The 26,412-nt window shown below is 39.4% G+C and overlaps 2 protein-coding genes across 4 annotated transcripts in view; both read right to left on the reverse strand.

Moving 5' to 3' along the window:
* LOC148820580 (solute carrier family 22 member 13-like) lies at positions 1-21,373 on the reverse strand. The gene is made up of 10 exons (XM_088933204.1): positions 20,984-21,373; positions 15,053-15,156; positions 14,143-14,297; positions 10,788-10,956; positions 10,078-10,192; positions 7,314-7,420; positions 5,892-6,103; positions 3,950-4,058; positions 1,431-1,643; positions 1-151 (listed from the first exon to the last, which is right to left on the reverse strand). Exons 1-10 carry the CDS (start codon positions 21,371-21,373, stop codon positions 1-3), a joined length of 1,725 nt encoding a protein of 574 aa, XP_088789330.1.
* The window catches only part of LOC148820581 (cytochrome P450 2K1-like), a 15,173-nt gene continuing 7,672 nt past the window's right edge, over positions 18,912-26,412 (reverse strand). The window contains exons 9-10 of one of the 3 annotated variants that reach the window (XM_088933203.1): positions 25,447-25,581; positions 18,912-18,946 (exon numbers count right to left, since the gene is read on the reverse strand). In XM_088933203.1, coding sequence (XP_088789329.1) covers positions 18,927-18,946; positions 25,447-25,581 — 155 coding nt within the window. In that variant the 3' untranslated portion in view covers positions 18,912-18,926. Of the gene's footprint in view, positions 18,947-22,743; positions 23,691-24,376; positions 25,582-26,412 lie in introns of those variants that run through there. The other 2 variants (XM_088933201.1, XM_088933202.1) reach the window with 2 other exon arrangements.

A 26,412-nucleotide genomic window follows, 5' to 3' on the forward strand; every position in this document is an offset into this window, starting at 1 on the left:
TCATGCTTCTGGCACAAAGGATTGCAACTCAAGGCCCTGTTCCACTTTGCTACTCATCAGGCCAGTCTGTGATTGGCTTCTGCTGATCCTAGTGCCATCCACAGAACGATCGTGGAATGCGTTTTCTTGGCTTCCCGATTTTGATCGGCTGCTAAAAGCACAAAGTCAGAAGAATGTCAGACAGAACCAGCCTATAGGAAGAGAATACATCAGGAGCTTTGAGAGATATTCTTTGCTCTGTGATGATAAGCTTATGTGAATTGGCTGTGAATGGGTTATGATTAAGGATTAACTGGTGCACAGAGATTGGTGCATTTTTCAGTTGTATAGCCTTTCTAATGATGCAAAAGGGAAAATATTGCTCAGATATCAGTGTTATCAGGCCAGTCATTACTGACTGAAAATTAAATCTTCACCAGATGCACCAATTTTTAAATTGATTTTATTCGTGCCCTTATTATTGTTTTAACAAGAACATCAGCTTTAAAAGCTAAGCCACACACTTACTGCAGCTCCTTTCACTGCTAACATGGCTCATGTTAAAGAAATACACAGGAAAAGTTTAATGATGTCTAAATACAGCTTTTAAAGCAGGTGAACTGATAAAAAATATACACAAATATGAGCTGCATAAAGAACTGTTATTACTGGATTTGCTTATAAAGCACTCAAACTGTTCTTGATTTGAGTAGAACCTTCCATATTATAATGCTGATTCCACATTATAACACTGACTCATTGCTGATCAAACAGTACAGCAAATGTATAGAGACTGCTGCTAGGTGATTAACTGTGGACTTGTATAATTACTCCCAATGAGATGCTTTTTATTGTGACTGAGAACTATTTGTTTTTTAAATTCTACACTTGTACCTTGAGGAGTAATTTTGGCATCAGCAGAATCACCTTTGATCTGTCACATCATTTGAGTGAAACATGACTGGACGTTGGAAGGGCAATCCAGGTTGGTGCTGGTCCTAACTACTTGGTCATTAAAGACCACATGGCAGTGTTCATAAGAGCTGGGGCATTAATTCTGGTGTTCTAGCTAAGGTCTCCTCTGAGCCTTTCACTTGCAGTTTCTCACTGCTTTGTATGACCTTTTGCATAGTGGAGTTGCAGGCACATATAGTATGCCCTGTGCTCTCTATCGTGAAGAGAACCATTTTTCTGCAATGCATTACTGCAGTAATGTGGATGCACATAGTTGCACTAGATGACAGTCAAGCTTGCAAAGATCTCTAAGATGCCAGCTAGGAGCCATTGGTACAACCAAGTACTGTGTAATGGATATAGATTCACCAACCTGTAATACCTTGATGAGGTTATCAGTGCAAAGAGCTGTTGATTAGCAAGAGAAGCCAGAAGCCATCTCTCCTGTACAGACATACAGTAAATACCGTGGCAGAAATATATCCCAGCAAACTCACCTCTCTTCCCAGCCCTCTGCTTCGGCAATGGTGTCAGGTAGCGGTTGATTGGCTGTCTCGGGCAGCAGCAGTGCAAGAGCTGCCCCCACAAGGGGTGTGGCACCGAAGATGAGCATGGGAACGGTCTGGTTGTAGCGACGCAGGAGACCGATCATTGGTGCCATGACACCTCCTAACCGGGCAAACATTGACGACATGCCAATGCCAGTCTGTCTGTGGACCAATACGCAGCACATTACCTCACCGATTCTGGCATTCGCAACTTTGCAGTCAACTAGCTTTGTGCGGTACCCTGCCCTTCAGAGATAGGTTGATGGTTGTGTTCACTGTGTGAAGACACAACTGTTGCAGAAAACTGAATATGTGAACTTAAAATTGAATTCCTTGTAAATCACATGCACAGTTTATTTCTATTAAATTATAATTAATATTGTGTGTAGTTAAATTGGAGGAATTAAACATATGGTATTGAAAATTATGGGAACAGGAAAACAGTATTGTATGCAAATTGTACATTAAATATGAATACAATGTGTAGAAATGTAATTTTTCCTAATACAATATTATACCGATATTTTACAGTGTCAATGGTGTCAAGTAACCCATTAGAGACACCGCCTCAAGGTCTATATGAGTAGGTAGTCATACAGTTGAAGAGTTCTGAAAATACGGTGAATACTATGAAGGCTGGGATGGAAATCTCAGATGACAGAAGTTTATAGTGTTAGCTGGTAAACGCTCCTGCAATCGACAGATTGTGGAAATGTTTGCTGGGGAGAGAAAGCAAGACAAAAAGGAAGTAAAGTTTTCTGTGCAATTCCCATAAAGAACATTTTGTGCTATGATCTGATGTGCAGTAGAACTCGCTGTCTGAATCCATTAGAGAGACACTGATCGTCAGCAATTTAAAATACTGTTTTGAAACCCCTATTATCTCACCTAACCCTTTCACATGTAATTTAGATTTATAATTACTTAAATTACACTTTAGTTTTACTCTCGATAAGTCATTTCACTGTGCTTTGGTCAGCATTTTGCTCATTGTACACGGTATGTGCTGCTGTAGAGTATTTAAATTTAGGTGTCAGTTTAGAAACAAAAAATATTTTTAAGCCTTGAGGCACTATAGTCTGAGAGCCAATTACATTGTGGCATTTCAATATGATAGTGTATTTGCTCAAATTTAATTTTTAAATGAAGTATATTAATGTGTAATGTCCATTTCACCCATATTCTCCTGCATTGCAAAGATTAGTTCTCATGTTACTATATATATATATCATTAATAGAACAGATATTTCACATTTAAATGGTGTCTGTGTTGAAAGTCTGTTGATTATACCCCTTCTGTTTTTTAACTTCCCAAATAAACCTATTATCTGTAAATTAATTCCAGAATTAAATACTGCCTGAAGTCTTCCTCATCTTGTAGTCTCTTTGGAAATGATTATTTGCATTTTAAAAACATGCTTGGATAGCGATGGATAATTAACGTGACTTTGAGAAAACCCTGGAGTGTAATCGTTAATTGTGCACTAAAAAAATCACACTAAAAAATTGGAAATGTAAATTCACTAGGTGTAAACTTTTAAACTATATTCTCTGCAAATTCAATATTATGCTGAATAGATCTGAATTTAACAGTAACTAAAGTTGGAAAGAGAAAATGTTTGACATACCATACCCCACTTATATATATAAGCAGCGTTCCCACCATTCCAAACTCGTTATGATATAATCCGCACATCGCCCTATAAATGGTGAATGCTGAATTTATACTTGTAAATTGTTATATTACCACAAACAACACCAGCCTTCTTACTGATAGGAACTTTAAATAATAAATGAAGATGCCCTTTTACTTTACTTTTAACTGATAGTGGTAACAAATTATCGGTTTAAGCTCAACTGTGACAGGTTTGTGGTTATGTTATGCTGGGCGACTCAAATGTTGTTTCAGGTGCTGTGTCTTAACCATATGTTGTCATCTGAAGAGCATGCTAGGCGCATCACAGTGTTTTTTTCTATTTGTATAATCTATTCCTTGGTTTAAGCCTTTGCTGTATCTGTAAATAAATGTGAGCCTTTATTGCATAAGAATCAGACAGGTATAATAAAGGGTTTTATCCAGTTTTATCCCGATAGTTTGCTAACAGACAACTCGGCTTCCTCAGCTTGTAACACCCGTCCTCTGTAAATTGTACTGATTCCCAGGTCCTCTGCTCACACACGAGGCTGTGAATGGTCTAGCTGAGAGTTACCTTCACTATTTATTGCATGAGTATTGTCCGCTCTTACTTGGAGGTACAGTACAGTATGACGATTCAGGCCTTCTTACTCTGCTGAAGACCGTGCTCCACACAATGGGCTACCGGTTCTTGTATGTAGCAGTATCTGTGGCTCTCACTGCCCAAACTGTTATTGTTAAATTATTTTACATGTGTGTTATTGTATGGAGCTTGGAGTTTCTTGAAATGCCAGTGTGAGAGACCGTGTACAGTAACTCATCAGGATCTTACCGAACTACTGTGGGGAAGATCTCCGCTGAGTAAACATACACAATGGCGAAGGAGGCTGTTATACCAAACTTCCCCACCATAGCAAGACCAGTGAGCACATTGGGCATATCTGTGTAGAGAAAAGGCATTATTAAAGGTAATCATCTGTAACAGACATATACTGTACTTTATCATCCTACCTTGTATGATAATGTATTTATTCATACCATGTACAGGAATTACATCACAGTGCCTTGGCAGAATAACACCTTTATAAATGTTATATTTCTTTGATGTAATGTTAGAGATACAATCCGCATGTCTGTACTACTGTTAATTGCATTTTCAAGTACAGTGGATGACCCTGGGGTGAGATTTAACATGGAATTGATGAGTTTCTGAACAAAACATCGGTCTAGTCTGTGCCACATATGAATGAGTGTGAATAGGTGGACAGTGTTTTCAGGAGGTTGCCATATGTGTTGTATGATGTTCGTGTTGAAGCTCTGTTGAACCCAGGGCAGACAATTAATCCTTTTCTCCTCTGCAGCGTTACAATTTTTCTGAAATATAAGGGGTAAGATTGTTAAACAGTTCAAATAGAGTAGCAGGAGTTGTTTTTTTAGGATAGTGACACAACCAGCACCAGTTGAGTAACCATCATCAAAAACCAAGATCCATTCATATCTTATATACTCAGTAAGTATGGATAACGGACACTAACCCATTATTTTTAGGGTTGCTGCTTTTATTCTGTGAAGGCACTGAATCAGTGGAAAATCATAAGCTTGATCACCTTAAAAGTCAAATGACAATTATTCTGAATAAACTAGTTTGCAAAGAGATAGCAAAAGCAGTTAACACAAAGGATGAAAGGTTTGTGCAGCAAAGGCAAACCATGATACAACCTGTGCAAACAAATTCAATCTAACAATTATAAACACTGCAGCAGGCTCAGAAACAGATTTGCTTCCATTCCTGTATATTACAAGGCTATTTGTGATATTTGTAATTGTGCAATTCAATACGAGTACTGACTATAGAACAACATCAAACAAAAGTCATGTTCTAGTTCATTTTAAGATGAACATATTCATGGGATTAACTTGCATTCCTTGCTAAAGCAAGGCTTTTTCAGTAAGTGGACAGGTAAAAAAGGCTGGTTTTAACTTCACATTGGAAGAGGTGGAGTATTAAAGTAAAATAAGCCATCGCATGCAAAACCATAAGATGGTAGAACAGATGGAAAAAAATAACCATTTAAGATGCAAGCGTTTTTACTTTTCAACAGCCATTAGATTTATGCTCTTTAGCATTTAAAAAACATCTGCATAAATTTGCTTCTTGTGCTTTCACACTGTCAAAATCAAAGACCCACTATCTTATTTACAGCCACATCTATAAACTGAAAGCAGGTTCAGTGTCTACTAAGGCGCCAAACCTCAGCCTCCTGTTGCTTGGAATGTGGGAATTTCTGTAAGTCTGCTCAGCACGGGTTGGAGTGAATGCTTTCCCTGCTGTGCAGGTCAAATTTCAGCTTCTGCCAATGAAAAGGCCAAAACTATCCTACTCAAACAGACTGTTATGAAGGGTTCAATGCCATTACTGTGCAGCAAACGGGTTATATTTTTCCTTTTAAAGCACTTGATTTCTCTGGAAAGGAAATGAACCAAAGTCAAGTATGAAAGGTTTCCTTGCAAAAAATATTATGCAGAAAAATGAGATGGCATAACGTGACGTACTGGTTCTATTTGAGTACCCTTGGTGCTTTTAGTGGATCACCCTATCACCCCGCTGGATATAGGTCTCAAATCAATTCGTTACAAGCAGCCAGATAAAGCTCTAAAGATGGAATGTAAGATGCTGGTGTTGAGTGGCTAAAAGACCTGGACTAAAGGGCTCCTAGAGCTGAAACATCATGATGGAACCACTTGTGGAAGAGAAGCAGCTAGGACAGATGTACCTAGAGGGACAGCGAGGGTGAGGAGGCAGGCCAGCCCACCAATGGCCAGGAAAGCACTCTGTGGAAGTCTGCGCGTCCAGGGTAAGAACAGCAGCACCAGCGAGCGGGCGGGGATTTCCACCAATCCGAAAATGAACTGTGTCAAGTAGATGTCCACCCCCAGGTCTGAAATCCCCAGAGACAGGCCGTAGTACACCAGAACATTCACAAACCTACAAAAACATCACCATCACACCACATTATCACAGGCTCCACTGGTGAGTACAGGGTTAACACAAGTCGAATCAGTGTTTAATTTGAAGGGAGTTGGTACCTGCAGAAAATGCACATAATGAACAGATCACATCATATTTGAGACATGCAAGTGCTATAGTTCTGCAAAACTGGACTGTTGCAAAAAAAACAAGTCTACATCTGTATGGGTTCATGAGTGGCTCAGTAAGCAAAGGTGATAGCTCTAAATGCAGACCGAGCTCCTATGGTCCAGACATCACAAGCTAGTGCCTGGTTTAGTCATTAACTCACTGGAACTGGACTTCCCCAAACTGTGGAGCAACAGTAGGACTGAGGTTCGTCAGTATATCACGTGATGAATAGTTCAATTTGGCTGGGTCAAAGGTCCGTATTTGTAATCCATCCTTCTCTGTGTGGCGGTTATAACTGGGTGGATTTATAATCAAAATAATTCACATATACAAATTGGATGAAAACGGAAGTGCATTGATGCCACCAAGGGAAAAGAAATCGCCCCCTTATCACCTAATTACAAAATAACAAATTATCTCGTAATTACGTAATTTGATGGTTCCGTTATGAACAGTTATATGTGCAGTCAGTTCCACCACTTAAAACTATGTCCGCATATAGCAATATACTGTAGATATATCACAATTGTACTATTGCGTGATCACATAAAGTACGCAAGAACTACTATCTCGTAATTGGGACAATTTTTTCGTAATTACGAGATAATTTATCTTGAATATAATAAGGGCAAGGATTTTTTTCTTTGGTGGCAGCAATGCGCTTCCGTAGCTGAGAATATAAATTTAAAAACATTTTCCTTCCAGAATGTCCTTTGTTGAACATTACCAAGATCTTTGTCATCTGATTATCAGAAATGTGTTCTTGTTTTCAGTATCTGTGTAATGAGTAACAATACAAGGGAGAAAGAAGTTAGTTTCTTTAACAGACCATTGTCTAAAGCAGAAATGTTTTAATCCCATAATTATATGTTCGGGCATCACCAGGCTGCTCTGATGTCTCACCACTACAAAGGAAAAAATACTAAAGACATGTTTTCACAAATATTGATCGGGATCATCTCTTAGTTATTAAGGTTACTACAGTATAGCTCACTGTATTCTGTTCCCTATTTAACCAAAAGCCAATGAATCCCAGGAAGGAATGGCAGTACCTTACCACAGGTAGAACAAAATTAGAGACCTCTTCCTCATCTGGGGGGTGCGTAGCAGATCCATTGCAGTGTGGGGGCGTTCCTGACTTTCTGGGGTCTCACGTTTTTCCGCCTGATTACAGAAACAGAAACTGTTTTTAGTGCGTGTGTCTCAGGCATTGGTCCAAGCTCTAGATTAAATCAAACCTTCATCCCATTTGGCAACTGTAAATTCCACAAACTTGAGACCTACTTCATAGAAGGTTGAGGCAGGAGGCCTCTGTCAAACAGAAAGCCCCAATTAAGAAGTTTGGAATTATATTTTTTCAGGATGGTTGTTCTTTTCATTTAATGATCCCCAGCTGATGTTTATATGACACTTTAGAGATTCCTGTGATGAAAGCATCTATATAAATATACACCCATTGTTGTCATGTCTGGGTTTAGGAGAAACAAGTTATCACCCCGAAAAATCTAGAAGCAGGCCCATTCCAACAGAATTTGTGCTCTTAAATTAAAGACAGGAGTTACAGCTTCATAAAAAAGAATATTTGGTGCAAGGGCCTATTACCACACTTTTCTGTGCACTCAGATCAATCTTCTGGAGTCTTGGGAAAGTTTAGCTAGATGTTGGTGAAATTTATTGGATCAAACATCATGGCAAGATAAAACCAGATAGATGCCTCACCTCCTAAGCCTTGTCATAGCCTCATGATTAGTTTTCATTTGATCTGAACTCAAGGATTAGTTCTCTGTTTTCTACCTTTCCAATTTCCAATCACCAGTTGTTAATCAACTGCACTTAAACCCCAGTATCCACACAGGAGTAACAGGGAATTCTTGGACCGTGGCTTTAGAGCTGCTTGTCTTTTGAATATGCTATGATCTACACAGAGTCAGATATGAGTTAGCAGTACTGTGTCTGCACAATACTGCAAAATTAAAGGCACCCGGGCCGATACCTTTGGATCCTTAGCATGTTTACAGCAAGCTCTCTGACATCCTCACATAAGCTTTTCTGGAAAAGCAGAGAATGAGGGCACACACAGACACAGGCACATTCACACTGGGGCCAATTCTCTCAGAAGCCAATTAACGTACTAGTATGTTTTTGGACTCTGAGAGGAAACCTACGCAGCCAAGAGAAGAACTTACAACAAGCAGGTAGCACCCCAGATCTGGACTTTAAACCAGGGCCCCAGTGTAACCACTGTGAAGAACCCAATAAGAACAATCTGCTATTCAATTCATTATTGTTGGAAACATGAATATGAGTACATACAGTATTCGGTATGCACATAAAAACACAAACTATATAAATTAATAATAATAATTCTGTACACTTATACATTACTTTTCTGGACACTCCACTCAAAGCGCTTTACAGGTAATGGGGACTCCCCTCCACCACCACGAATGTGCAGATCCCACCTGGATGATGTGATGGCAGCTATAGTGTGCCAGAATGCTCACCACACATCAGCTCTCAGTAAGGAGGAGAACAGAGTGATGAAGCCAGTACAGAGATGGGGATTATTAGGTGGACATGACTGGTAAAGGCCAGGGGGAAATTTGGCCAGGATGGCGAGGTAATACACCTACTCTTTTTGAGAGACGCTCTGGCATTTTTAATAACCACAGAGAGTCAGGACCTCGGTTTTACATCTCATCCAAAGGACGGCGCCTTTTTACAGTATAGTGTCTCTGTCACTCCACACAGACTGCAGGATGAGCACCCCCTACTGGCCCCACTAAAAGCCGTAACCTTTTTCCCAGGAGGTGTCCCATCTGGGTACTGACAGACTCGCACCTGCTCAGCTTCAGTGGGTTGCCAGTCGTGAGTCGCAGGGTGATATGGCTGTTGGCATGTGAACAAAATCCCAGTAAAATCAGGATATACTGTATATCCTTATCTTTGATTTAATGTTGGAGGCTAGAGAAGAAGTAGAAAACTGAATGAACAGAAGTCTGAAAGGCAGCCAGTGGTTCACACAGCCGCCTTTCACTGGAGACATGCTCCAGCTTTTTATAAGGACTGGAACTGCCTGCCTACACATGTGCTGCTTGTGTGAGACATTTAATGTGCACAGCTTAATTTAGAAATCTCAGCACCAGTTCAAGAAGGGTTCTGTTCAGGCTGTTGAAGAATAAATAAAAGAGAAGGAACACAAACCATTGACTTAATTAGATACCCGCTTGCAGTAACTCAAGTTGGAGGTGATAAACTTAACAGGCCCCACAATGACATCACCAATTGGACTATGGTAAAAACATACAAGGCTCTTTTCTGAGTATTAGTACTGTACAAGACACACCAACTTTCTTTATAGCAGCCATTTGGCTGTGCACTGTATCTTGTAAGATTAGATCGGTCATAATAATTATAACACACACCCTAGAGCAGGGTCTCCAACTCTGATCCTGGAGAGGCCAATCCAGTTATTTTTAACAGGTCATCCTAAATCACCCATTATTTAAAGATTGAGGACACATGTTTAAGCAATTGATTAATTAAGCAAGTTATTGTTTTAATGAAGGGAATGCTGGTCTTTGAGAGCTGAAGGAGTTTCTGATTTTTGGTCCAAACGATCTCTTATTGAACACAGCACCTGTTTACCTGATCATAGTTAAATTGCATAGTTGTTAATCCAGTATTGATTTGAAGGCTGCCTATAAAAACTGTGGACAGGGGTTTTCCAGGAACATGTGTTAGAGACCCCTGCTCTAGAGTGTGCAGTACTTTGGCTGAATAGCCTTCTTGTCTCTGCAGGAGCCCTAGGCTGTGTGTACCTCAGCTCCGGGAGGGAGTGCCCGACCATTGATGGATGCAGCTCTTCTCAGGAGATCAAAAGCTTCTGCTCGGCGGTTGTTGGCCAGGAGCCAACGGGCTGATTTGGGCAGAACCCTGAAGAAACCAGGAATATCTTGCCATGTCTGAGATAATCAAAACATCATTCTTCCACAAAAAGGTAAATGCAATATAGAAACTATAAGAATGACTCCAGTTCAACAATGATATACTGTAACTGAGCAAATGTGTTCAAGCTGGTATGCACTAAGCTCAGGGTAACACTGGTACCACAGTTTATTTCAGATAATCACCCTGCCGTGTCTAGTGGTGCAACATGTTCCAGTAAGTGATCCCTTCAAACTGTCACACAACTAGAAATTCTTCATAAAGCTTCATGGGGTACTTTTAGAAGAGCATTATGACTCACGATAGTGTGAATTTAAATTCCAAAGGATCCCAAAACACTTCCCAAATAAGCTCACATCAACTGTCACTGAGATTGCATTATTTTTCCACCAGTGACTCAAGAAATGGAAGGTATGGTGAAAAAGTGAGGAAATCCTTGGCCAAATTAGACATGGAAATTCATATAGCCTGAGTTGGAGTTTCAACTCTATACCAGGATCAGCAGTCATGTTCTCTTGATATGTCCACCATACATGGTATTGATAAACACATTGATTCACCATCTCTCAATAGATTGGTATACCAGATGTAGAAAATGAACAGGAAGCCAGGCGCTGAGATGGCCAGCTGCAGTTTGCGCCAGTCCCTTATTAAGTAGGCGACCCCTGCCAAGAACATGTAGCCAAATCCAAAGAAATAATCAGTGATGATCCCGGCCAACATACGCCTCTGAGTGCAAGTCCATTCAGTACCTGTAGAGAAAGGGGGAGTTAATATCAAAGTATATACAGTAGGTTATTATATGATAAGCTGAAGCTGTCGTTGTCAAAGAATGTAATTCAAGATGTTCCAAAGAGGAGCCATATTGATGAAATCTTTCACATGGAGCCCCATCTGAGAACATTCCTGGATTAAAACAGAATGGAAAATATCTGCTTTTAGAAAAATCAGTAAGAGATTTCATAAGAGAGTACTATTACGTCACTACCGAGAAAAGCCAGCAGGTGAAGAATTCCACAGGACTATAGGTTACTTAGCCTGTGGCTATTCCAATCCACTCCACTGCAGAACTTTGATGCAACCAGCTCTTTAATGCTGCTATTCATCCAGCTAATTAACAATTAAATCATTAAGAAGCTAGTTGGGGGCATCAATAGCATTAATATGAGTTTCTAATTGTGGATGTCTGACATAGAAGTCTTCCATATTTCTAGATGGTGGAAGAGAACCACAATAGGAGTTAGGTTGTCTACATCTTTCAATACAGGTGTAATTTCATAGTTTACAGGTTATTTTCCAAAGGTGATTTAGCCATTCATGTGAATATCAACTCGTCCATAAAAAAAACTGTTTCATACATAAATAAAGAAACAACATTGCATTGCCACCTAGACCGTGTGACTGGTGAACAACTATCTTGTAGAAGTTAAAGTGCAATAACAACTGTAAATACATCTTGATTAAATACTTTTCAGAAGGCAGATCTCTGCCAGGAGATCTCTGAGAAAAGGACCTGTTGTGTTCTACAGAGTATTTCTGTTTGCTTAAAAAGAGCTTATATTGTGTTTTGTCATGTGTTTCCGGTTTTAATCCCTGTGAGGATTTAACAATGGGCCAGCTTGGTGAGCCACAGATCGCCAGGGCGTCTCCTGGTTGTCAGGGAAACTGTTGCTGAGGTGGGTGGAATTTCAGCTCTCTCGCTGAAGGAAAATAATGAGAGATATATCATCCGATGCTAATTTGGGTCCCTTAAAAGCTGAGATATGGACTCGAGAGATCTGTGAAACTTGTAATAAATACAAATTTATTTAGGAAACTTTGAACTTTGTGTGCATGCACACAGGAAGCTGATGAAGCTGTTGCTTGGCAGGTTCTACAGAGACAGAAAACCATGAAGTATCCAAGAGACTGCTTCACAGTGTTTGTTTTCTGTCTGTTATTGATTGTATACCGTTTGTTGCTTTTGTATTAAAATATTTTTTTAAACATGATCTAGGAAAACCTCCACAGCAATAAGATATGACCGCAAAAGTCTTCAGCACAGTAAGGCAGGGTGTCACAGGGCTCACAGTAGGGAGGTAATGTGCCTGAATTCATGGTCTGAGCCCAGAGTTGCTCTTTCTTAATTTTTAAGATTCTCCTTTCTTCAGCTATCTGGTTACCATTTGTTTCAAACTCTATATTCACAAATTATCTTGATTTACTTCTGCCTGTCACAGACATCTTTCCCCTGTGTGTACTGTAGATGTAAATATTTTTTAATATCCATAGAAAATTCTTCCACATTCTTACACTTTTAAACCCTAGTATCAGATATTAAGAACATTAATTTGAGGACCTCATCTCAAGGGGTTTCCAGTATGAAACTCACAGTTTCATACTGTGAGATGTCTGCTTTAACAACGGGGCTGAATAGCTTGATCCAGACCCCCATTTTTGGTTTGAAAAAGGACTCCTGTTCTCTGTTTTAAATAAGCTTCGCAAAGTTTTCACTTATGGCATCATATCATCATATTTCACTGTTCATTCTGAAGAAGCCCATCAGGTCGACGTTGTCAATGTCTTTAAGGATATTGAAAATGTGAAACGGGTCTCTTTGTAGCCTTTTCTGTTCAAGACTAAAAAGCTGGAATATATTTGATTGCTTTCCTTTAGACTAGTGTATTGTACAATTCTAAAGGAAAATCCCTACTCAGCATGCCTTCAGACATGTTATGTTCACAATTTAGTGTTTGAGTTCTTTATCTTTGCATGATGCAGACAGGACCCCTGAGGACACCAGCAATTAGATGCTGCTGTTCAGGTTTTTTCCAAGGTCTTGGAATTTGTTTCACAGTAAACGTGTGCTGCTTACACTGATGTCGTGAGTCTTTTCAAAGATGTCTACTACTTGGGTGATTCTTATTTTGTTATTAATGTTTGGTCTGTTCTGACCTGCCTTCAATGGACTTTGATAAATAGACTTTGTGCCCTTAGGTTGTGGGCATCTTTTGTACAGTTCAGTATATGGCAAGTGGGACATTCACGTCCAATTGTTGGGCTTGTCCCCAAATCCTTAAAGTATCCCAACTATTTCCGATAAAAATCCAGCCACTAGTGCACAATAAAAACAAATCAGCAACATGGCAGGATACTCAATTGATGAAGTGAGATCACTAATGAATAACAGCTGCTAAATCAGTCGCACTCAATCGAATCTGTTGGCAGTTCCGTGACCCCTTCTCTAGACTAGAGGAAAGGGATAAAATGTAATAATGTTGCCCTCCAGCCTCTTTGCTGCAATCCCCAGTAGTCCCGTGATGGTAATGAAAACTTGCATCCAGACTTCGTGACCCATGCACCTTCAAGGTAGATATCATGTATACAAATAGGGTGGCACAGTCGCGGGTCTTAGCACAGCTACCTCATATCACTAGGACCCTGGGTTCAGTTCCTTTGGCTTTTAGGAAAATTGGCCCTGGTATGAGAGTGTTTGTGTCTGTATATGAGCTACGATTAACTGTTGTCCTGTTCAGGGCACAAATCTGCCTTGTGCCTGTTGCTTGCCAGAATAGACTCCAGCTCTCCTGCGACTCTGTACCGGATAAAGGAATTAGAAAATGGATGGATAGATGTATACAAATAAATAATATTCTATATATCCATCTCTGGAAAGATTAGGCTCATGTACAGCCTGGATGTATAGGAAGCCATAGGTCAAACATAAAGACTTTATTTTGGGGTAATATACTCAAATAACACACATAGAACTTTAACATGCGATCATCTAGTCTTTCTCTAGCCTACTAACCTACTAGCCTACTCTGTCTCTAGCCTAATCTGTCTAGTCTCCACTAATCATCCAACTTTCCTCATAAATGAAGACGAGCTCTGATAGAGTAGGCTGAATGTGAACCCTAGTTGTAGTGGTGTACTGGTTATAACGCAAGGTCTCTCACCTAGGACAAAAGCATTCATGATGACCCCAGATATAGTTGTCCCCACAATGAACCGCAGCAAGATGTAGAGGTAAAAATTAGGTGCAAAGGCTGTGGCCACTCCAAATATGGCTTGAAGGGCCAGTGAGAGAAGAATCACAAACCTCCGGCCATATCTGCCACAAGGAGTGGGACAGAGAGACAGAATGAGACGGCAGAAGAGTGCACAATTCCAAACCTTTGAGGAATGCAAGATTATCAGGTATTAAATCCAGTACTTTTGCTATTTAACATGATGCTTAACTGGATCACTTGACTCAGGTCTTCAACAGTTGATATTTTACATACAGTATGTATATTTTACGAAGATTGCAGGTTGAGCTCACCTGCACTGATCTGTTCATGGACTGTCCATCTATTAAAGCAAATTGTTGGATAATTGGTCTGGCACTTTCCCAATGTAAATCTTGGGTAAATACAACCTGCAAATACAGCCAGGTAGGTGTATAGACAGGGACACAGAAACATTCTATCTTCAGGATTGATGATTTAAAACATAAAAAGGGCTTCATAGTGAGAAATTGCTTTTTCAAAGTTTCTACATTTATTAATACTTGGTCAATAAGCTTCCATGGTTGTGATCTGCAGGGGAATTAAAAGCACTTCCAGTGCATTTCACTTGCTGTCTTCAGTGCAATGAGCTCCCAATGTGTTTGAATTACATTTCAATATACCAAAATGTAAGTTCTCAAGTTGGTTGAGCCACAATTATTCAATGGAAAAAAAAAATATTTGACTACTTCTGACACACTATGAGTACCAATAAACAAACTATCATAGTTTTTTTCTACTCAGGTAGAGTGACTTTTACTTAATGTTTAATGAAAAGTGAATAATGCTTCTGTATATACTGCACACAGAACACTAGTACCTGTCAGCCATGGCTCCAAAGAGGATTGCTCCCACCAGTAATCCCAGCATGTAGATGGAGGAGCCAATGCTGTTGAGACTGGCTCTGTCACACACCAGGTCCCACTGTTAGAGACACAGGACAGTGTCATATGCACAGTGCTACCCTATTCCACTTTACAACCCCAATACTCAAGCAAGAAGCTACAGTCCTAGTAGCCACTGGGCCTTCTAATCAGTTGATTAGACCAAGCGGTTGCTTAATCAGCAGGTGCTAATGCTGTCTGCATACCTGCTCACTGATGATTTAACCTGATCACTGATCTATACGGCATTTGGGACAATGGGTTCCCAAGACTGCAGATCCCTGCTGTAAAACATTGAAAGAAACATTTAAAACAAATATATTTGATCACATTTGCTCCACGTTCTGTTATGTGCTGTGTTACGTGCGTCCTGTATGAAGGAGTCAAGAACCAGGCAGGAAAATCAGGCTTCTCAGGTCAAGAATGATGGGATCTTCAGATTTGTGCTCCATTTCTTCTCTTGAGACCCCAGCTGAAGTAAGTATTTGCTCATTTAAAGCAAATTAAAGTTTGTTTCCAAGTCTTAAACACCAAATAGATTTACAGGGTGATTTGAGTTGAGAATCACATTCAGAGAAAGAGAAGTGTTTGCTAGGATGCTTGGATGAATGCTAGCCTGAGAGCACCAGCTGCAAGAAAGATGGTGGGGGAAAATGCAGGAGTGGAGGTAGCTGTGTAGCCTGATGGTGAGCAAAAGGGTCTCTTGAGATAGATCTGCCATACTGAGCAATAAATAGAGGTGATTTAATATGTGGCACAGCCCTGAGGCAGTCATTCTATAGCCAGGTGTACATCACACCTCTAACAAACCACACAAGTCAAACAAAGAACAAACCAACACTCTTTTGTGCCTTTATCACTAGCACATTAAAATTAGGCTGTACAATGTGTACCCCTGTTTTGAGCTGCATCTGTTAAGAGCATGCTACTCCCTGCAATATCTCAAGTTGCTTCTGCAGAGGTAGGCAATAACCGACACTGCAGGCCAGAACAGAAGAGAAAGTCTCTGAATACAGTGACATGCAGCTTATTCAAGGCTAACTACACTCTAAACTTGTCACTTATGAGTATTTAATCTTTTTTCCTATTATGTAATCAATTGATCTCAAAGATGAGAATCTAGTATTTCCACACACAGTATCATGTATTACTTTGCCAAACTGTCCAGGGGTTTTGAAGGGGCCCGGTGTTGTCTGTTTAAGTGCCTGGGAGGGGTGGGAGCAGAATCAGAGGACAAAGTGTGAAATGGGAGCTAAAAGCCCATGAAGGACTCCATTGTGCCCCCTCAGAACGTGAGATGCCTTTCCATTCACCAATAAAAGAACAAACTCTCCTAGTCATGGGTGAGGAAGCTGTTAAAGTCTGTTTAAAGCAGCCTCTTCTCTCAATTTACAGCACAAAGCAGCACTTATTCAGTTCCTCTTAGTAACTGTCTGCAAGTCGCTCACAAGGCCATGGGTAACAAATAGGGTTTAAAAATAGTCTTTTCTACCAGGTTTTTGGCCTGTTTTAGAAGTTAGATTAGTAAATACTGAAAGACAAAATAGTTTCAAGACTTCACTTTCTTTTTGTCATTTTCTCCATTATTTATTCAGAAAAGGAAAACAACTCTTTGTTTTATGTGCACTGTGCTTTCTTTAATTTTTGCTCACTGCTAGCTCTGTGGTATAGATAGTTATTGAATGCTATAGAATTAAAACTGACAACCACCCTGAGAGGTCAGCGGTAAAGTATTGTCTTCGGGAGCCTGTTTCCCTGTTTCAAGTTAGAAACAACACACTCAACCTTTGGAAAAAAGTCAACTTTGATGGAACAATTTGTAACCTGTAAATGAGGCCAATGGAAGGAGAAACTGTGTTATAGGAAGTGATGTCCTTCACATGAAGGACCTGATCACCTGGTAATTAAATATCCCACGGCACACTTTGAAAGAGTAAGGGTATCAAGTCCAATATCGTGAATATACTCCAGGTTTGTTCAGTCTGTCTTAACTTTCCTCATGTTCTTCCCTAATTTAATTGGTGAAGCATTTTCTCTTTTTTTCTACCTGGTCAGCTGTGAAGTGGGGCTGCAGTGATGCCGATATGATTGAGTCGTGGCCAGTCACCAGCAGAGTGTCATTATTTGGTGTTGGAGAAGGCAACAGATGCAATAGTGGTGACACTCCAATGTCAGTGAAATCTGCTTTGATAAAATGGACTTCTCTGCTTTGGGTTATGCTGAGATACTCAGAATAGGAATGAATGGCATGCAGCAATAAGCAAAAAAAGAAAACAAGGTTTCAGTGTTGTGTAGCTGATAATATTCAGGCTGGTTACAGCAACCAAATCGGGTGGCAAGGTGGTGCAATGGTTAGGATTGCTGCCTTGCAGTGCTGGGGCTCTGGGTTCAATTACTGGGGTACTGTCTGTGTGCAGTGTATATGTTCCCCCCCAAGTTGATATGGGTTTCCTCCCACAGTACAAAGACATACTGGTGGGTTAATTGGCTTCTTGGAAAATTGCCCCTGGTGTGAGAGTGTCTGGTCTGTGTGTTCCATACGATAGACTGGTGTCCCATTGAAGGTGTACCCTGCCTTGCACCCGTTGCAACCCTGAATTGGATGGTGGTTAGAAAATGGATGGCTGGATGATTCTGCCACCCAAAAAGCAACTCAACAATGCTACTGTATATTAATTGCTAGAAATGTACTGCAGGAGTTTAATTTATGACATGACTATTGGGTTATTGAAATATGATTATTGTGAAATGTACTGTAAAAAAGTTAAAACAAGAGCAGAAAAAATGTGAAAGCAGTAACAATTAAAGTATTAAAAATAGAAAGTAGAGTTAATAATAATAGTAGAGTTAATCATTTTTAGTAATACAGTAAGTTACCTAATATGAATCTTCGGTGTCTTGATAGTGAAGTCCCTAAGTAAACTATATGCGCAACACTTGCTAGCTATCCAGTAGGCGTAAGTAAATTTAATAACTGTCAATTCATACTGTAAAATGTCTGAGGGTTAGAGAATTCTTGGTACAAACTATGAACCAGATCCTTATTGGAGTTTTTTTAATGTCATAGGATGTTGGTATCATTGGAATTTAACTCCAAATCTATCCAGGTTTTTCATATGCGCACACACACACAGCCAATGTTTTTAATCATACATTAAGTGATAGTAAAATAAAAAACTATGAAAAGAGCACCCTCTAAAACAGAGACTGGCAGAAAAGAATAATACCTTTTTTGTATTAGTGAGAAAATCTTGGTGGCATGTATTCCAGAACATCTCAGCTCCAAAAACACAACCTAGTGAAAAACACTCATTTGTATCCTCAAGATCCAGCTGCTCTAGCTCCTGTTTTCAAGTTACATACTATACAACACAGTAGTAGTGACACAGAAAGCTATTCACATTTGTATTACAGTAGATCCACTGTTTTGCAGCAACTCAAAATTAAAATGACCAGTATAACTGCCCTTCCAGCTAGGGCATAGTTGATTGTGTGAAGGCTTTATCTCTTTTAAACTTTTGCATAGTTACTGTAAATGTAGATAGGTGTATGTAGGTGTAACTAATTAACTTTGGTCTGTGACCAGAAGTGTAGAAAAACTATTATAAAAAGTTCTACAGTAATATAAGTCAAGTAAAAGCTAACTGCATAGAACCCAGGAGCAAAATTCATTCTTCCTAAATCTGAAAAAAGGCTCTATTTAAAAAGAACAAGAACAAAATCTCATAGTCCATACAGTATATATCAAGTCTTTGACTTGGTAGTCCTGAGAGACAGAGCGGCAAGTTTTCTTTTTTTGATTTAACATCCTTACATGGCAGTCAGGTGTTCTGTAACAGACATAAGAAAGGGGAAAATAATAGTTTATTAATCTGTGAATGTCAATCCATCCAGATTTAGCCTCAACCACATGGTAAGGAGGCTCCTTCCAGACACCAGTTCCCATGACTCTAACCCGTATGTTTTTTAAGCCGTGGCAACGCTTATTGAAATACCTGCATGCTTTCAAACTTGGTCCCTAGCAAAATACATCTTCCTTTGAATATTGTATCCTACAAATACTGCTAAATGATTGTGTAGTTTGTTTCAGGACAAAAGGTTTGTTGTGTAATTATTAAGTGATTATTTCAATATTTTCTAAAAGCAAGAGACTGTGCCACATACTTAGTGTTTTGAATTGATAATTTTTTATTGCAAGTGATGTACTCAGAGACACTGTAAGCTGACTGATTGCACAAACTCCTTGTACAACGTCCTTGCAAATGGAAGAGCTTTGTCGCTGTTTTCGGTAGACGACTGCCATCTTTGAGTTTGTATTTTAGCTTTCGGAATAGCAAGATTCAGCACTTTCATTGCAGATGTTCAAATTGAAGCAGTTCTAGAAGTGTACATGCTATGTTCATTCAATGCTTGATTTTCATTTGTGTCCAAGATTCCTAGTTTCAGTTTCGATCCCAGAGCAGTCTTTGGATCATTGGAGTTCTCGCAGAAATAGGAAAACATGTGGAATCGCGTCTATGCGGCTGCAACCTTGATCTCCTTAACATTTTTTTCCCCAGAGCCTTGGAATGTTTTGAATTGAGCCAGACGTTACTGTCCAAAGCAATGTCTATCATGGCAACCGTCAATAAGACTGAGGTATGTGCAACTTTCTCATGTTCTGCCAAAGCAATTAAAGGGCACAGTATTCTGAATAAATGTGTGAAAAGTTTTCATCTCAATCCCGAGAAGAAAAAGCCCCCGTTTAACAGTGTGTACTAAGCGCATAGTAAGTAATTATTCATAAAATCTCTTTCATGAAAACATTTTATTCAGAAAATTTGGTCAAAAGCCTGACGGCAGAAAAAGACTGATAAATAAAAACCTGTGAATTAAAAAAAAAACTTTAGTCATCTTGTATTACAGTATGTACAGTACGTAGATTATCACAAGTGTTTGAAATTAGTAAAGCTGGCATGTCGAAAAGGGAAAAAATCGTTCAATAACTGTTTTTTTTTGTTAATGGAAACACACTGAATCAATTTGAAACGTCATTGTCGAAATAATTTACCTAGTACTGGACACAAAAACTTAATATGACTATTTTTTTTAGCTAATCCTTTCATCCAAAGGGATTTACTGTACATCTGTAACCATGTGTATCGCCGGTTATTTTACTGGAGCAATTCAGGTGACGAAACTTGCTGAAGGGTATACAGGTAACATTAGTGTCTCACCTGGAATTTGAACCTGCAATCTTAAAATTACAAGTCCAGAAAGTTAAAATTGTGGATGTAATATTCCATAAACCTTACGAGTTGCACCTTTTGTAGCGAAACCAAAGCACTGTTAGAAACTCTGAATTCACCTTTAGATTCGTGCTGTGCACCATAAAAACAGAATGCAATTATCATCATCATTATCCATCCAGCGTCAGACAGCCGTTTACTCTCGGTGAGAGTGGCAACAGCACGGTAACCTATTCGTATGCGTTACGAAGGGTGCAGGTTGGGACTATACCCAAGGACGAAATTCCAGTCCGCAGAGCGCATACCATCAGAGCATGTCTTTGGAAAGTGGAAAAACACTGGATCACCGGTCCCACAAGTCCCACACATAAAGAAATTCAAACTAAGGACTGACCGCCAAGTGAGTCTGTTGTTGTTATGTTTTAGTTTATAGTTTAAATATTGTAATTGTTGTATGTATTAAATAAGTATTAAGCATTAAGGATTAAGCGCTTTGAGTAATTAATTATTATAAGTAGAAAAAGTAGCGTTGTCATGGAGAAATGAACTTTCCTAAAAACACTTCTCTGTCTCCGTTTCCATGGCACCAGTTAGCCTGCCTTTTTGACTTCGCCTACATTAGCCAAAAAAAAAACCTACCTCTGTGACAGTGGTACTCTCGAAAATGTCTTTGCTGTAGACCCAGCCCGACTCGCATGGTCCCGCAGTCTCGTTTTCCCATTTTTCCGCCAGCCCACCCTGGCGCAGGGTGCTCTCCCTCTCTGCAGCCACAGAGGGAACGGAGCAGGACGCCCCCCGGCCAAGCTCGGGGACGCTGAGGTTCACGGTGGAGTCCCGGGTGAAGTTCCCCGGTGTCTGGGCGGTGTGTGCCCAAGCAACCCGGCAATGGTGAGGCGGGGTCGCCCCGGTGAAAACGCTCACCAACATGTGGAACGCAAGAAAAATCTGTGGAAGGCAAATCCAGACGTACAGAATCTTCTGGTATTTCCCAAACCCGCCGATCGCGGACAGCAGCTGATCGAAAGTCATTTTTAAATATATGAATAGATTAAGGTTCACAAAAAAGGTCACTTAACTCTGTAAAGCAAACCTCCTGTGATGCGTGCTTTTGCCGTCTTGGATTTTATTAATGTGAAATTATTCATGTGAAATTTTGTGCTGCGCACCACCAGGTCTTGCGATTTATTCGAGAGGAAGCTGTCAATCTGCTACGAGTTTAACTTGGAGAGAGCAGACCCGACTCAAAACCTGATAATAGAATTTAATTACATTCCAGACATTTGTAATTTGTTTAACTGCTTCATGCATTGATATCATCCCTCAAATTAAGCTTCAACAGAATAATACAATACTTGTATAAGTTTCAATTTGCTTAATAACCTATTTATTTTTGTAAAACATATACTAGGGCTAGAATACGCCAGTCACTGGTGACTCTTTAAAACTTTCTGCCCTCTTAATACTCTGCATTTTAAATTGACATTATATCCTTTGGTCTCCAGGATTTCGCTGCCGGTACACTACTTTGTGCGTATGTTCCCATTATATCTTGATTTCTTGAATCCTGATTCCATGTCTCCCGCTCAATCAATGAGCTACTTCTCTATACTGTAAGACTGACTGCAACCGCTTGAATTACAAGAATGCCAAAACAGAAATGTGAAGAAAACAGAAATGGATTCCCGAGTGTACGGAATGAACTGCTTGTTGGGTATCTGCCAAACAGCTGCGCAGCTGGAGATGAAAATTTTGTAACCAGCCGGCGGCTGAAAAAATTCTTTGATCTAACAGTCACTGAATTTTTTGTAGGTGCTTGTGTCGGTGTGTAACGAGAATGGGTTTGACTGTGGATGATGGCGGAGTCATACAGCACATCGATAGGTGCACCTAAATACTGTAGATGATGATGTATACAGTATATTTACCTTGTACTAGTAACCCCTCAGATTCCTACAGAAATGGCTCAAAATGACTCGATACCCATGAAAAGCCTGAAAAAGTCAAGTCGTTGGCATTTTTTTGCAACCTGTGATGCCGTCTTTTGTTCACGTTCGCAACATTAAATTGCATTTCAGTAGAAGAACCGTCTTATGTTTTAGGAAAGAGTTACTTTTAAGACACAAACAGGCCGCAAATTCAATTCGAACAGTCTGAGATATTTGCCAGCTCATCCATTCAAGATTTGTCCGAAAAATTCAAAGACCGCCCTTGGCAGTAGACCGTCATCACGTTGAGCTGAGGTGCTAAGTGACCTTGAAAGCATTGTCTTCTTTAAGTAGCACAGCGCTTGATTGTAAAGCTTCCAAAGTTAAAATCGTTTGTAGCCCTCTAACTCCCGACAATTCGCCTATTCTTAGTGCACAGTTAACATTCCACACACACGTTTTTGCTCAGTTAAAGAGCGATTCCATTTATTAAAGCACAAAAATGAACCATTATCCACTTACACGTACCATATACTGTATATGTACACGGACAATCGCATATGGTAAACCTCAAGCAACGTCTAATAATCGATATAGACTTGATTTCTCCGTTATCAGCGGGTAGGTTTATTTCACTGTATAGAATAGTGGCCTTCAAGATCTCACGGGCCATTGAACATTTACGGAGGTTACTGAAAACAGATCTATCTGGTAAAGCAGCTTCATCGTTGTGAAGACTTGTCCAGCGGCGTCAGTACAACACATTTCTGTATTTTTCAGTGCTGAGATCTTTAAAAAAGCTAAACAGTAATCTCCAGACGGTTAGATAGCAAAAAAGCATTTGCTGACAGTAGTAGGCTGTTTGCTGTCGAATAGTAACTTCCTCGAACAGGAACTTCAGTTTTTATAAGCTTGGAATCGCCAAGCTTTTTTTGACATTTTGAATTATAAAAGATGCCTTTGATCGCCTTTTTTGACAAAACTTGATCAAAGGTATCCTTTATCATTTTCGTTTTTTAATTATTTAGTTTTACGCTTGATTTTATCCAGGCGGTTTACTCTTGTTTTTCAATTTTCATTTGACTTCTGTTAGGTTTATTACTCACGCACTATTAAATAGCACTCCGTTTTCCTTAAGGAATCGTTAAAACTAATAGTAAACGTCTGAGGAAAACGATGTGGTTAGTCTATGTATACTATAAGACGCTACACCTTCTCTAAATAAAACACTTGATACAGGAAAAGTAACATTAAATACTATGTTTAAAACATTTAGTTACTCTACATATGTTTACAGACTGGGGAAAAAGGAAACAACAGAAAACGTTCACAGACGATATGTAACAGATGTCTATAATAGTTCAGGTGGGTAGCTGCGTCAGCATGCGTAGGCTGCAAAGGAACAATAGGTTTATTCCATGCTGAAAAAAAGAAGAAAGAAAACACAACGTTTTGGCTGTGAAGCCTTCTTCAGCTCACACCTTCAGCTCAAATCAGTCCATCTATCCTTTAAAGTACTGTTTTGTACTCAAGTACTTCAGATTTACTCGACTAAGTCTAGAAGCTAAATCCTCTACTATTGCTACAGCTATGGAGTAGAGTAAGACCCTTGTTATTTCGGCATATTAGCACCAATGTGGTAGGGAGTGGTCACTTTCTCGGACTGACATTGGAATGTGTGGAATTGCACACAGCGCCTGTCCTATCTGCTCCTCTCCCTCAGTAACTCCACCCCTTCTGTCTGCCAGTTATCCAATCAGCCTGCTGTATGTGTCCCATTGTAACCTTCTTTTCCTCCTTAACAGGTGACTTTCTCACAGACTTTCTCCCTGCCTCAGAGTCGATCCCTGCTTCCTGTACAGCGTAATTGTTCCCAAATTGTTTTTATCACTATTTGAGTTATTACAGACTGTTAGCTCACTTTTTTATTCTTTGAGCTGGTGATGTTGATCATGTTCAGTTTTTTGATGAGGTATTTTTATTCAGCACTGCTGTATTTTGTTGGAAAAGGACGTTTTAAGCAAAGGAAAAGGAAAATAAAAAAAATCAAAATCAAAGGAATCTTTCCCTTGTATTGCTCTGACAATGTACAAAAAAAAATCCCAGATTGAGAATTTGAGATCACTTTATTTTAAATTTCAGTAGATGAGAACGTATGATTAAAATTGAACAGTTAAAAACCAGTCTAGTCCACATCAACTTGTAATATTTAGGTCAATAGTTCCCTTCTATTTAGATTCTTATAAAATATTTTAACATTGCAAATGTGAAGCACAATTACAGTGTACATGCTGATATACTGACATGCAAGTTATCAAGACCTGACTTGTACTTGTTCACTGATATTCATTTATGGACATTGAAGTCATCTGCTTTTCCTCCAGCTGTCTATTTATAAAGAATTGTAAACTACGTTTAATTTCTTATTTTCTCTGAAGCGAATAAAGAGCATGTGGAGCAGGAATGACTGCCACTACTCTAGCTAGTATTACGTTCTCAAGAAGGAGCATTTAAATATGTCTGTTTCACTTTAAATGGCTGCAATGGTTTATATTGAAACTATCCTTTAACAGCACAGGTCTGTAAAATAGGTTACGATTCCACTCAGATTTACTGATACATTCCTCTCCAGGTCCCAACGTTCTCCCAACTTAGCCTTAATTAGGGCTTTTTGAGTTTTTCCAAGTATGGGATGGTCAGAGATGTTAATGTACAGTATAAAATATGGATTCATTAATTTAATAAAATAACTATTTCAAATGAAGTTACCACTAAAAAGTCTAATTAATCACATTTGTTCTGTTTTGAATTGAGAGTTTAATGTGTGAAACGTAGACTTATTAATTCCATAAAATATCTTGATACTTTAACATATATCAAATCAGGTTACCATTAAAAAGTCTAATTAACCACATTTTTTCTTATGTTTTTGTTCTAGGTCTCTACTCACTGGCTGTTTAAAGCTACTTATGAACCATGTGGGATCCTGCAACATCAGTAGTTGTGTAAATCTCAAGGTGTAAACTCTGAAATCCCATTTCAGTGAGACGAGACTGAGGCACAACAGGCTGCTGTGGCCTCAGTGTGGAAGAGGAGGCTGACACAGACTGAAAGAAAGCCTTGACTATCAGTGGCTGACAGCACAGAGCTTGTAGGAATGTGGGGATGCAGTAATACCGGGGACTGGTTCCATATTCAGGTCCTCAGGCAGGATACCAGGGGGCAGACGGAAGGTGAACTTCTGGAGGAGGGCAGTGAAGAACAGGAAGAGCTCCATCTTGGCCAGAGTCTCGCCCAGACAAACCCTCCGACCTGCAGGGCACACCACAAAGCAGATCGATCTAGAAATGGGATCTATACACAGGTATATCACCAGGAGATAACAGGTGGACCTGGAGATGGACACCACACTGTCATGTAACTTGGTACTCAAACATAAAGAAACCACCTGCAGAAAGAATTTAGACAGGTTAGTCAATGTTCTCATCGAGACAGTGTGGACAGGTAAGAATCAAAGGAACTTGTTGGTGTGAATGACCTCCTCTAATTTGAAATATTTACCATTTTTTAAATAAGCATTACCAAAATCTAAAACACCATATTTTTCCAATTATGTACATATTTATGGTGTGAATACAGAAATACAGTATAGATTAACATTCTACAAATGCTTTGTCTTAGTTGTACAATCTGGGAAGCTTAATCTAATAAGACTGGGATCTTTACAGTGAGAAGCAAAGCAAAAAAAAAAATGTTGATACATTAATTTGAAAACACGAAGACCTGCTGAGTGTGAATCAATGCGTAACTTAAAAGTTAAAAGTTTGAGAAATCTGCAAATGTTTTTTTAAGGTTTATTTCTATGTCCTCTAGCAAAAATACAATCAACTGCAATGTTTTGACAATTTAATTGGTTGGTTCATGTATAATTAACTCAAATATATAATTAAGGAATTGATTATACTGTAGAAATGAACTGGAGCAGATTGTAAGCACTGGTACTTGGGTGTCCATACTCTTAGAAAAACAAACTAGCAGGAGCACATCCAGCAGAGCACAGCAATTCTGGCCTTCAGACTCATACAAGAGCAAAGATCAGGCTTGTATGCTTTCTGTACATTGGAGTGATGAGCAGCCTCCCAG

Source organism: Atractosteus spatula, chromosome 14 (genome assembly GCF_055471065.1).
Source record: "Atractosteus spatula isolate fAtrSpa1 chromosome 14, fAtrSpa1.hap1, whole genome shotgun sequence".
NCBI classification, from domain to species: Eukaryota; Metazoa; Chordata; class Actinopteri; order Semionotiformes; family Lepisosteidae; genus Atractosteus; species Atractosteus spatula.

What these genes read in the sequence shown, in the direction of transcription:
- LOC148820580 (XM_088933204.1), bottom strand. Translation starts at nt 21,373, where the DNA reads ATGACTTTCGATCAGCTGCTGTCCGCGATCGGCGGGTTTGGGAAATAC. An exon ending in AGAGTACCACTGTCACAGAG is followed by an intron (nt 15,157 to 20,983) that starts GTAGGTTTTTTT and finishes TGTCTCTAACAG; the next exon opens with TGGGACCTGGTGTGTGACAG. An exon ending in CACCCTCGCTGTCCCTCTAG is followed by an intron (nt 4,059 to 5,891) that starts GTACATCTGTCC and finishes TTCTCTACACAG; the next exon opens with ATATGCCCAATGTGCTCACT.